The following is a 13,751-nucleotide window of genomic DNA, read 5'->3' as shown; positions in this document are numbered from 1 at the left end:
TCTTTTCTGTTATCCTAAACCTCTATCACAGTGTTTTTCTACTATGTGGTACTTCAACAGAGACAAATGCACATAATACCTGAGGAGTCCTCCGACTCCAGGGATTCATGAGTGCAGACTCAGGTTAAGGATTTGTTTATGATTTAGTGATGTTGTTATTAAATTAACCCAAAGTCTAGAATGTCTTTACTAGTGGCATGTGACATACATCTAGTTTAAAATGAGCAATGTGTATGTCAAAGTATAAAAATTGATTATATGTTTATTGTAATATATATATATATATATATATATATATATATATATATATATATATATTAGTTCTGTTCTAATCATTCGAATTATGCCTAAGGCACTCTCATGTTGAGCAGAAAACTGTAAATGCTGGTGTGGCCTTAACAAATCACTTAATTTCAGTAACCTGTGAATTTTCTCACCATAACAAAGTTGGCTATGAAGGTTCCTTCATGTTCCAGTATTCAGGATTTAATATGAGGCAAAGATTTGTAGGTCTCTAGGGCTTGAGTCTTTAAGCTTTCATTAACATGGATCTTTTTGAAAATTCAGGAAGTTTTTCACATTCTTAATTATTTGTAAATGTTTATTTTAAATATTGTCTTAGAATAACAGAATAATCGGGCTGTTTATGTGCTTGGAGGCAGCATATGTTTTGCCTTATACCTGAGGAATGCTCAGTTCTTACAAATAACATGTCCTGTCTTGCGAGACTCTGGTACAACAAATGATTGATAGAAATTGAGTTATTATAACAGAACCTTGTTATGGGATCAGTGTCTCCTATTTTGAAAATAAATGACTCAGCCAGACGGCCACATTTATTTTCTCTAAATGATTAGGGATGCAGCAATAGGAGACCATTATCCTGTGACAATATTCTGTTTCATTGACATTATCTCACAAATGTAATTGGTCCATTACTAAATAGAGGTTTTGTTACTGATCAATTTCACGATTTTCAAAGCCATTAGGATAATAAATATGCCATCAGAGTAATTTCATTGACAGAATGTTCTATTTTCTTCATTTACATTTGTTAGAGGAAAAAATATAGATTTAGGTTGAACTTAAACACTACCATTTATACCAGTTTTGACTATTTTTCCATTGAGGGAAATGGAATATTGTACAGAGTAATCATATTTACATTGAGCTGCTGAACTGATGACCTTAAAATTTTTGTGATTTTCTCCCTTTTGCTACCACACTAAACCACATCAAATAATAATTGCTCCCACGCAATTAGTTTACCACCTCAGTTTAATGATTTTATTAGAAGTAAGTTCCAGATCATTTCTAGGACTTTACTGTAAATCCACTAAAGTAACACATCAGTTAAATCAACCCTAACCATACCAGTGTAGATAATAACAGCATTAGTACCAACAGACCTTGAGATGTCTTATAGCATAAATGTTTCTATCTAAATGCATGGCTTTTCCCCAAATGTTCTCCTCTCAAAAACTCATCTGTAATCTTATTAAATTAGAACTCTTCCAGTATCTTTCTGACTTTTACAGTTAAGGTTACGGTATTGATTTTATTTTATAGTCCACGGCTCTCAGATGCTTAACACTAATAAGCCTCTATAGCCAAGAGGTTTTCCCCAGAGGCTCAGTGAATAGACGCTATTTACCTGTGCCTGTATTTAATAAGTGACTAAAATACACTTCAAATCCTGCATAATTGTTTGGTGTTTTTCCTCCTTTTAAATTAGGTTTTCTGGATTTGTTAAAATAAAATTCTTAATGAGCAAAAGCATTTTGAAGTGTTTCTAAAAAGCAGTTCTCACTTACTCAGTATTCACTTTTTTAAACACTGTTCTTAGTTATTCAAGGTGGTTTTTATAAAAAAAAAAAAAAAACTTTTTTTTTTTTTAATGTTTCAAGGAAGGTGTTTGTAAACTTCAAAGGGGTTTGAGCTTTAACTTTGTATTGGGTGTAGATATAGCCTGGAGACTTTATTTTTAAATAGAGATGTGATAGTAGAGTAGAGACTTGTAGTAACCTGCCACTTACTGTGCCTGGGTTGGAATACACTTAAAACTATGACAAAGTGTTTCAAGTTGTTGAAGAATACAGCAATCTACTTAAGTATAGTTGAGATTAAATCATTCAATGATAAAGCAAGAATTTTCAACATGAAGACAACTACATTTGTTTCTTTTAAAAAGAACTGATTTCATTTTGTTGTAAAGGTTGAGAAATCTAATTAAGATCATTTATCCCCTTCTAATATAGACTGCTCTTTTCCCAAATATTTTAGAGTATGATAAATGTGTGTGTGTGTGTGTGTGTGTGTGTGTGTATATATATATATATATATATATATATATATATATATATGAGGATACTTTCTTAACATAGCAGTTAATTATTTTCTTAATCATCTAGCATTATCATCAAGCTACTGTAGTGGGATTAAGTCCATATGTATTGTAACATTCAGAGTTTTTTGTTAACTTTGAGTCATGTAGAAAGGACTAAGTCGCTTTTGCCATACAATCATAACATTTTACATCTAGAAGAGAACTTAGAAACAAATTTCAGATATTCTCTTCTTCGCTTGTATTCTCAAAAATACATTTTTGGTGTTTGCCAATTAAATTGAAAATATTACATTTAAGTATTTCATTTTATACTTGGCAACATCCAATGCCTAAGACTGATGGAGGTATTTTTTTCTTAAAGTGTAATGTTGGACACAGTAACAAGGCCCAATATTGTTCACCCATCATTGGGAACTATTGATAAGATTCAATTTTCTCTGTACAAAATATATATTTTGCAATATTTTATTGTAAAGTAAGACTTTTTGTGTGTGAGGGATTTGGAAGAGCAAAGTACAATATAAAAGGTAAAGAAGAAAATAAAAGTTACCTCTAAACCTATAACATGGAGATAACTTCTGTTAATAATTGACTGTATTACATGCCAGTCTATTTTTGATGTTTTTTCAATGAATTTCTTATGAATATTTTTGTACTAAATTGGGCATATGTTATATATGCTGTTTGTAAATTATTTTCTTTTTTTGCTTTTCACTTACAATATAATAGCATATTGCCAGCTCATTCAATTTCCACTTTCCAGTGACTACATACTATGCCACTCTTTGGCTATATTATAGATTTTAAAAGTCTGCTTTGCTCATAGATGTTCAGCTAGTTTCCAAGTTTTTATATGATGAAATCTTTGTGCTTAAATATTATTTTATTTTTTTTCTAATTCTATTTTTACTCCCTGGTGCCTAGTATACTGCCTGGCATGAAATCATCAGTAGATGCTTAGTGAAATTTTGTTAAGGAATAAATGCATTCCTACTGTAGAATTACTGAGTTAAATGTTATAGCCACTTCTAAGGCTTTTGCTAATTATTGTCACAGAACCTACAATGTCTTATCAATTTACATTCCAACTAGCAATGCCTGAGTAGTTTACCTAAAATATTTAAATGTAGCTGTAGGCTATAAGTAATTTTGAAACATGTTCCCCAAAATATTCTATCTAATAAAAGAGTAGTATGCAAATTGACTCACTCCAACACACAAGATGGCCTCCCCCATGTGGACACAAGATGGCCGACACAAGATGGCTATCAGGGGAGAGCAGTTATGGGTGATCAGGTCTGTAGAGGAGGACAGTTGGGGTGGACCCAGGCCTGCGAGGGAAGGCAGTTGGAGGCAATGGGGAGGGCAGTTGGGAGTGACTGTGCCTGCAAGGGAGGGCAGTTAGGGGTGACCAGACCAACAGAAGAAGGCAGTCGGGGGTGACTAGGATGCAGGGGAGAGTAGTTGGGGATGACCAGGCCGGCAGGGGAGGGCAGTTAGGGTGACCAGGCCGGCATGGAAGAGCAGTTAGGGGTGACCAGGCTGGCAGGGGAGGGCAGTTGGGGGTTATCAGGCCTGCTAGGGAGGGCAGTTAGGGGTGACCAGGCCAGCAGGAGAGGGCAGTTGGGGGTGACCAGGGTGGTATGGGAGAGCAGTTGGGGGTGACCAGGCTGGCAAGGGAGGGTAGTTGGGGACAACTAGGCCTGCAGGGGACAGTAGTTAGGGGTAACCAGGCCAGCATGGGAAAGCAGTTAGGGGTGACCTGGCTGGCAGGAGAGGGCAGGCAGTTAGGCATCGATCAGGCTGTCAGGGAAGTCGTTAGGGGGTGATCAGGCTGGCAGGCATAAGTGGTTAGGGGCAATCAGGCAGGCAGGCAACCAGTTGGGAACCAGCAGTCCTGGATTGTGAGAGGGATGTCTGGTGAAATCAGGCCTAGATGGGCAGTTGGACATCCCTCGAGGGGTCCCAGATTGGAGAGGGTACAGGCTGGGCTGAGGGACACCCACCACCTGCCCCCACAGTGTGCACAAATTTCATGTGCTGGGCCTCTAGTATTTAAATAACAGTGTCTCTGGTCTTGTGATTCTGCTCATGTACCTCTTTTTCACTGTTTTATGGGCATCACACCACATCATTTCTCCCCGTGAAACAGGATAACTCCATCTTACTGTAAAGGAAATTGCCTCAGGGATGGTGCAAAGCCTTCTAGGAAAGGTATAGCCTATGTGGTCTACTTCCATCCTCCTCAAGGACACACTCCCTCAGGACACTTCCCCACCATCAGTCCTTTATTTGTCGGCAAAACTTGTTCACATTAAGGATCCGTCCTCTAGGCTTGATCATTGTAGTATTTTGCATAATGTTTATGTAAACTCGATGTAAACGTTTAAATTTCCCCCTCCTCAAGAGGATATACCGCAAGGCAAAAACAGAAGAAGGGAAACCATGGTCCTTTTTAGCATTCAGCTGGCGGAGCATCTTCCCTGCCTTCTCAGTGTCCTCTGGGCACAGGGCCCAAGCTGTTCCCTTGTCTCAGGACAGATTCGGGATTTATGGCCTGAAGCAAAAGTATCAGATGTCTAGCTCTTGAACTCGTCCTGCACACTAGATTTGGTAGTGTCTCTGCTATTATAAATAGTATTATTACTTTATGCAGATATCCAGTCATTTTTCATGTTGTCTTCAAGCTTCCACAGCAACAGTTTAATGGAAAGCAGAGACTCCCCAGCTCAGCTGAAGTTTGGTTTTCACTCTCAATGTTTTGTGTTGCTTGGCAGAGTCTCAGGGAGGTAATGGATGTGTTGACCACCTTTGCCATCATCCAACAATGGGTTTGGTCTCCTGTCTCTGAGGGACTCTTCTATGTCCAGAGTTTTTGTAAATCTGTAAAACTTTTTAAAAACTATCAGAAATCTAAGATGTCTGAAAAAGAAAGAAACGTAGAAAGCTAGAAGACGTATTAACTTAATAAGACTAGTCAATATGATATATTTTGTCAAATCCCAGCCACTGGACTGTCTGTATGCTAAATGCTCTCACATGTGCACTTTTGCTCCGGTCTATCTCTTGCTCCCTCTGAGGTCACAGAAGTTCCCCTACTATTTTCATTGCACCTTGAGTTTCCTTCTGCCAAAATGAATCCAGCAACGTCTTGTAAGCAGTTTGATAATGTCAAGAGGAAAGAAAATATTTTTAACTATGATTGTAGCTTTTTAAGCACTTCATAATAAAAGATACTTTAAAGAACTGGAAAAGTAAGAGAAACCAGCAAGTGGTGGCTTGTAGATATAAGGGTTCATTTAGACTTGCTTACATAGATAGCATGTAAATAAAAAAGACAAGACATATGTAAAAGGATTGATATTCTGAGGCAATTTGCTTCTTTGTTAAACAGAGAGAAAATACATTTTCTAAATCATAGGAATGGTCCAGTTCACATATTTTAAGTTAAGCTATGCCGAAAATAATGGCTTCCAAAAATTCAAGAATTCTGTGTGTTCCTACATAATTGATTTGAAATAGCTCTGGACCATAAGTGTCATTACAGGGAAGAAGAATAGAAATTAAAAAGGAGAGAACATGATGTGTTTTTCTGTGTAGTCTATAGAAATGTGATTTGTAACCTTAATCTATTCAAGCATATTGAAAAAGCCAACATATTGCTCTGCTCTGTGTTAAAAACGAGCAGGTGTCCCAGACAGGCAGGTGTTGAGGTGGCTGTTTGAGCTTGCCCTCGATCACTCGTTGACTTCAGTGAAGATCTCCTAACAGGTGTCTAACTGCCTGGAGTGCCATGTGACATTTATCCTGGGAGCGACTCGGATGACAGCCTGCTACAGACTGGGGAAGGGGTCTTTGCTTTGATGAAGAAATTGCCAAAACTCATGTCTCATTAGTGTTTCCTAAGGTTCTTTGGAAGTGAACAACAGTTTAATGAAGGGCTGACGTACACACGTTTCTGCACTCTTTCCCTGAAGCATTTTATCACATTAGAATTGATCAAAATTGTTGCCTTGGGCTCACTCGAACAGATATACATCTGGAGCGCCATTTGTGCAAGCTGCAGAGGAGCCAGTACATACGCTGAGTTTCATAGCAACTCTCTCTCCCTTTGTAGATGCGATTACCTTGTTGGGAGATGAGTCGATCTATTTTTTTTTCTGCTTAAGCCTTTATCTCTTTGAAGCGATGCTGGGAGATGAATGACACGTCAGGGCTTAGGATATATATAAGTCTCAGTGCCAAAATAAATTATGGGAAAGCTAGGAAAAATTACATGATAATTTGATTTTGCAAAATACTTATTTAAAGATGTGCTTCACGAATCAATTCAGCTTCTACGAGGAGCCTAATTGAACTTTTTCTTACATGGTGTTTTTTATTATTTTTTATTATGCATTCAACTGTACAGTTGGTTTCTAAAGCCATCACTGAATTTCTAGCGATAAATATAAATATAGGTGTAGGCATTGATGAGGAATACTATCAGTGTAAATGTTGCTTTTTTTTTTTTAAGAGTAGCCTTTCTCATCTTCTGTCATTTAAAAAAAATTCCTTTCTGCAGTCTTATATTATTATGATGGTAATTATTTAATGCATTTTTATATTTATCCTCTCTGCTGAACTGTGAGCATCACCAGAACAGGAAGCAGGTGGTCTTATTTAACACCTTGAACTTTATGCCTCTCCATAGTTTGTCACACTTATTAGAAACTCACTGACTGATTTTGTTCTCTCTCTGCTTTCCATTCAGTGACTTTTCCTCTGGTGGTTATCTAATCATGCAACATGCATTTTAACCTATATCGACCATGGTTATTCCACTCACCCTACACTGCTAGTCATCATTCCGCCGTGCAGCCTCATCAACATGGAAGAGATTCTAAAATAAACTGTCTAGACACCGAGTCTGCTCTACCTATTTTACCTTCTTTCTATCCTGGGTTTTTAAAAATTCTTTCCATACACTTAGCCTGTTCTTCCAGCCTGCACATATGTTTGTGTTGTGGATAAAATTATCTTCTGTAGGATCAACTGTTTAGTCAACTTAACATATAAATATATGGATTAAACAAGTACAAAATGATAATGAAAAAGCCACTGAGTGATGTAAGACATTCTGGAGATCTAGACCTCCCAAGTTCCTAGGAAGGATTACTTAAAGAGAAAATGAATCATGTTGGTTCAGTGGATAAAATGTTGTTTTATAGCTAGAATAGGAGGGTAAAGAGACATATAATTTTTAGATCTAGGGAATGTCATATGTGAGGGAAGGGACAGAGTTAGAAGCACATTCCTCCTGGTTCCCTCTTCCCCCAGGAGGTCATAAGCAAATTCGTTTAAAGTTTAAAGGATATGGAATGATAAGGAAAAACTTACATAAAAATGTGGTTCCACCTGGCTGGTGTGGCTCAGTGGTTGAGCACTGACCTATGAACCAGGAGCTCACAGTTCCATTCCCAGTCAGGGAACATGCCTGCATTGTGTGCTCAATCCCTAGTGTGGGGCATGCAGGAGGCAGCATGATTTTCTCTCATCATTGATGTTTCTCTCTCTCTTTCTGTTTGTCTCTCTCCCTTCCTCTCTGAAATCAATAAAAATGTATTTAAAATAATGCAATGCCATGATAAATCTTAAAATGAGGAATATAATTTGAAGGAGAGAATTTCAGTAACAGTGTCTATAATGAACCATGTTGAGGAAAACCTGGGAGGGGAGTTGGATGAAAATTCTTGACTCAGCCAAGTATAATACATACAGCCTAGAGGAAGCTGCAAAGACAGAAAGAAAGAAAAAAAAATACAGCTTTTGGAACCCTTTTTCTTCTAAAATGAATTCATTTATAAATTGTTACTTTCTAAATCATATTAAATTTCTTTCTCTGATTTCAAGCCCTCACTGGCCTTTGCTTTCCCATCAGCCACCAGTAACTCCTGCCTCCTTCCCACCAACAGATCCACCAGCTAATCTTTTTCTCATCAACTTCCCTCTCCTTCAGCTTCGTTATTTTATGTACTATTCAACTTAAACATTATAATGTATTTGTTATCATTCAACTTATTATATATTTATATATTATTCAGCTTCATTATTATCCAACTTATTTTCAAACTAATCTTTTTATGTATTATTCTTCCTCTTCAGGGCACAATGGATTGCGAAAAGCATGACATTTGTTTTTCTTCACAGAAAAGGTCACTTAAAACACTCTCTCCTATATATTTATTCCTCAAACATTTTTTCCTATAGCATATGAGTGCATTAAAAATAGAAACGATATTATCTTTCAGTTTGGCATGAGGTCTATTAGACTGCAGACATTCAAAATAAAATTAAAATCAAAACAATACTGGTTTGATTTATGATTAAAATGCAATAGCTAGAAACTCTACCCATATTTCTCTCAGATAATTGACCTTTTATTTTTATTCCCTCTTCTGCCCAGAAAGTTTTTTTTTTTTTCTTTCTCATTGAGGGGAGGGTTTAATTTGTGTCCTCCGAAGTACTTAGCATAGTGACTTGAATGTTCTGTGCACCAGTATATCTTTACTGACTAATGGGCTCCAAATTAATTTTATTTAATGCAGAAACAAAGGAAGTTAAGCCTACTTTCCAATACTAACATTCTTTATTTTTTAAAAATTGTTTCAGTCTGGCCAGTGGACCATCTCATTATTATTGCAAGTTCATGTTTTTGGTTTTTTTAAAGGAGGAGATGATTCATAGTCCCTTTTACACATGGAGAGTGACTTTTGTTCTGCTTCTGCCGCCCTGGCCGCTATAATTTCCCTGTGTGCTCTGAACATGAAGGTGCATACCGAAAAGAAAGCCAGAAAGATAAACTGACCTATAATGATTACTTAATACAACAAAGTGTATCATTTTCACTAAGCAAATGCGAGGGCTTTATTTTTCAAAAATTACATATCCTCCAACATTCTTAAATCTCTGTACAAACACCCTTGATTTATGTGCCCTTTACGAAAAGATACTAGTACTTATGTGAATTTGGCTGGGCTTAATAAAAATTCTGATAGAGTTACAGTAGCAATAGCTCTGGTTGATCTTCTCCAGAAATGACATAAATGAAATTAAACTTACTCTGCTTCCCAAGTGTTGGCCATGTTTAATTGTTTTTAAATGTACAGAACATGCTTTATTATTTACGCAAGGGACCAAGATGTATAGTGAATGTTTTATTATTTACAGGAGGGAGTCTTTAGAAACTGATTCACATAAGTTAATTGTATTTGAAATGTTTATTGAAGCACAAGTAAAGCAATAGAAAGTTACCAGTTGTTTTTTTTTTTCTTTTTCTTTTTTTCTCTCTAAGAATTCATTTTAAATAAAAATTTGGGAGGGAAAGTTATTACATCGTCTATATATAAAATAAAGGATGAAATGGAGGTTTTTTTCAGCCTCAAACATTGTATATGCCAATGATAACCTTCGATCTGGTCAAAACGCATATTTTTGTAGTATTGCCTTTTCAAATCATATAGCTATTTTTGGCATTTTGAAAGTAAATTAGCTGAAATGAAATTTCTTTATTTTTAAATTATTTTAAAACATACTCTCTTTTTTTGTAACTGCACTTAATTTCTATAGTTTCATTAACAATTTCTTTTTTTTCCCTTTTTAACTCTGATATAAGAAAATGGTTCACTTTCTCATCAAAGTTCTGATAGGTTAGTGATAGCCAGTTAGTCACAAATTATAGCTTATGGCTACACATACACTCATCATTTTTTTACAGATTGTGATCTCTACTGTTTATACAGTAGCGCCCTTTAATTTCAGCAGCATATATATTCTTTAACATTCAGTGTGCTGAAAACACATATTTAACTTTATTAGATGTTTTTACCAGAGTTTAGGTAATTTTTTCAAATGATAAGTTATACGATATGAGTTTCTTATACTAATAGTACATACCATGTAGTCTTTTTATGTTAAAATGTATTAATTAAAAATGCATATTATATAAAAACATAATGTGTGATGAGATTTGGGGTTTTTTTCTTGTAGTAAAAGTTTATTTTTTAGAGATACAAACTGAAATATTTATAGGTGAAATCATACGATCCCTAGAAATTGCTTTAAAGTAATACAGGGAGAAGATACATGGGGTAAAGGTAAAATGAGATTGATTGGCTGTGTGAAGCGGATGGTGACCACATGAGTGTCCATTACTATTCTACTTGTATATGTATTGATATTTTTGATAATAAAAATATAAGTTTTATAACTTACATTATTTTTAGAATATTTTCCTCTACATTTATAATGCTGTTAAAAATCAACAGTATTCCAAGTATTGAAACAGGGCCCATATCTCTGACTAAACTGGAGTTTTCTCCTGAATCCCTTAATGTAATTAAATTTTTATTCACCTAAGATGATGACCTTCTACATCACTTATTAATTATTGGGTTAAGTCTTTTCATCATCTATGACAGTGATTTTCAAACTTTTTCATCTCCTGGCACACATAAGCTAACTTACTAAAATTCCTCAGCACATCAAATCATTTATTTTTTTGTCTATCTGACAAAAAAAAAAAAAAAAAAAAAAAAAAAAAAAAAAACGACAACAACCATGATGGCAACTGTTGTGTTGGTTATTGTCATTTTTTACTTGACAATCTGAGGGAAAAGGGGTCCGTGCCCCTGACTAAATAGTTAGATATTGCATGTTTTAATAATACTTGCAGCACGCAGGTTGAGAATAGCTGATCTATGGCATTAGCTCTGTTGCCTCTCTAATTTCAAGTTTTCATGATCTATCTTTGGGCGGTATTAAATATTTGTGAAATGAGTGAGTGATTGAATGAATGCATCCCTGAATACTTCTCCTAATATGGCACCTTTCACACTGTTTCGTAATTCCTTTTCACTCATCCATAGCCCCTTTACTAATAGTAGAATCTGCACCCCACTAATAGTAACACCTACTCAGTTTCTACTGTTAGGTCCTCAGCAACTAGCACAGTGTCTGGAATGAATTAGTCCTTCAATAAATATTTATGAATGAAGATATTAATTAATCTATATTCTTACATTGTCTCCATGATTGCTATTTCCATTTTGGCTAATTCATTCTCCATGTCGTTTCTGGACAGATTGCTCTAAGCTCTCAACGTGATCACAGCTCACCCATTAATAGCTTTCCCTCATCAGGGTAAGCATTCCAGACATTTATATACAAAACCCATGGCCCCTTAGCATGTGGGTCTTGCCAGTAACTCGCTTCCTTCCTTTGTCTCTGTACTTCACCCCACAGACTATTTGTACTCCTTGTGTGTTTTATGGCCCCCTTCCTCGGAACATGGCTTCTCTCTGAGGACGTCATTCCCATCCACATTTAAAAAATATATTTTTATTGATTTCAGAGAGGAAAGCAGAGAGAGAGATAGAAACGTCAATAATAAGAGAGAATCATTGATCAGCAGCCTCCTGCATCCCTCCTCCGCACCACTGGGAATCGAGCCCACACCTCGAACTGTGACCTTGTGGTTCATAGATCAACGCTCAACCACTGAGCCACTCCGGCCAGACCCCACCCACATTTTAAGCCCGGTGCCCCTGGGGCACCTTTTCTAAGTTGGGAGGCTCAGGTGATCACTGCCCTATGCAGCGGGGAGGAGAAGTAATCACAGGTACCACACACCTCTGCTCCCAACACATTGACTCCCTCTGAACTGCTGACCACTGTTTCCTTCCTTTCATTTTTCTCTCCATGGACACAGAGTATTCCTCCAGCAGCCATTGCTTTTTATTCCCCTTAACATCCTTACTTTACTTGGCAGAGAGGAACCTAATAAATATTTGCAGAATGAGCAAATGAAGAATTTTTTTTTCTTTTTTGCTATACAAGTAATGAGTTTTCCATAAAAGATGTTAAATCAATAATATACTTACCAGTGCACCCAAAGGTTGTTTCTCACATTTGCACCAGGTTTGCCTCTATTTTTTTCCATGGTGTCATCAGCAAGTCAAAAGACAAACCCCAGAATCGTATAAATCTAAGAATAAAATGCTGAGGTTTGAAAAAAGACCTTGAAGTGAACAAAGGGGCCAATGGAAACATGATATTTAGTTTTTCAGAAGTTGAAGATTTGCTTACTAGTAGGAGTCATTCTGGTGATAATTCGAAGAAGGCAATGGAGATAGTTTCTGACATATATCCCAAAGCTCCAACATAACTGGACTTTTGACCCTCAATGTATACTTTGTAAAAGAGCCAACCTCATAAAAACAATAAAATGTTGGGAGTCAGATCTATTGTGTTAAGATGAGCCTTGTAGCTTAAGAAAGTCCTAACGTGTGGGTTTCCCCCTCTTTCTTCGCAGATATGTCATCTCCGACTACTATGAAGAAGCCTGAAAAGCCATTGTTCAGCTCTACATCTCCACAAGATTCTTCCCCAAGGTTGAGCACTTTCCCCCAGCACCATCACCCCGGGATACCTGGAGTTGCACACAGTGGTGAGGAGTTTTAAGCATTAAGGAGAAGCCTCCCTTTTATTTACAGAACCCCAAGCCCTCAGGGATGGAGCACAGTGGTTTTTGTTTGTTTGTTTGTTTTTTTAATTATAGCTAGTGGTGGCCATATTATCTCAACCCAAAGAGGGAGGGTCATAATCCGATCAAATATTTTTTCTTATTATTAATATATGAGGAAAGATGGTCAAAGCCATTCAATGAAATAACATTTATCCATGTATCTATCAGTTGCCTTTATTGGAAAGATTATAATGACAAGAAATTAGAAAATATGATAAATTAGAAAACATGGTCATCTTAACTATAGCTTCAGGGTCGGTCTTAATTAATCAGGAAAAATAAAAGAGATACTTTGATAATTATTTTATATGCACAGATTCTGTGAGTTAATACACTTATTGTTACATCTAATTTAAAGACTTCCTAATTTAAATAGGTAAAAGAATCCAACATTTTATATCTGCACTTTAAGGATCAGTTAATATTAAGCCATCTTTAATATTAAAAATGAGGTATAAATAATAATCAATATAAATAAGAAATGACCTTCAAGTTTGTGAACAGATGTGAGTGAAGACCATGATTAAGCTGAGCTGAGATTAAGAGCACTTTGACATGAAATGCAAAGATGTCCAGTCTAGTTTAGGTATTTGTATTTCCCTACATTATACTTTCAAACATGTAGACTTCTTAAATAATGTGATATTTTAATGAGGAGTTTTAAAAAATATGTAAGTACTATTGGCCCAGGACATGCAATTCATGCACCTGGTGTGTGTGTGGGGGAGGGGGGTGTCCCTCAGCCTGGCCTGTATCCTCTTGCAGTCCAGGAGCCCTCAGGGGATCTCTGACTGCCAGATTAGGCCCTGGGATGCAGGCCTAAGCAAGTAGTTGTACATC

At 36.4% G+C, this 13,751-nt stretch overlaps 1 protein-coding gene across 15 annotated transcripts in view; it reads left to right on the top strand.

Moving 5' to 3' along the window:
• NFIB (nuclear factor I B) overlaps positions 1-13,751 on the top strand; it is a 221,980-nt gene that overhangs the window by 172,733 nt on the left and 35,496 nt on the right. For all 15 annotated transcript variants that reach the window (XR_004987200.2, XR_004987201.2, XM_036434081.2 and 12 more), the window contains exon 7: positions 12,699-12,833. Coding sequence is in view for 13 of the 15 variants with exons in the window: in XM_036434081.2 (XP_036289974.1) it covers positions 12,699-12,833 (135 nt within the window). In the remaining 2 variants the exon portion in view is untranslated. The remainder of the gene's footprint in view (positions 1-12,698; positions 12,834-13,751) is intronic.

The sequence above is a fragment of the Pipistrellus kuhlii genome, unplaced genomic scaffold (assembly GCF_014108245.1).
Source record: "Pipistrellus kuhlii isolate mPipKuh1 unplaced genomic scaffold, mPipKuh1.p scaffold_m20_p_12, whole genome shotgun sequence".
In the NCBI taxonomy this organism is placed as follows: domain Eukaryota; kingdom Metazoa; phylum Chordata; class Mammalia; order Chiroptera; family Vespertilionidae; genus Pipistrellus; species Pipistrellus kuhlii.
This window is presented reverse-complemented; position numbering and strand designations above follow the sequence as displayed.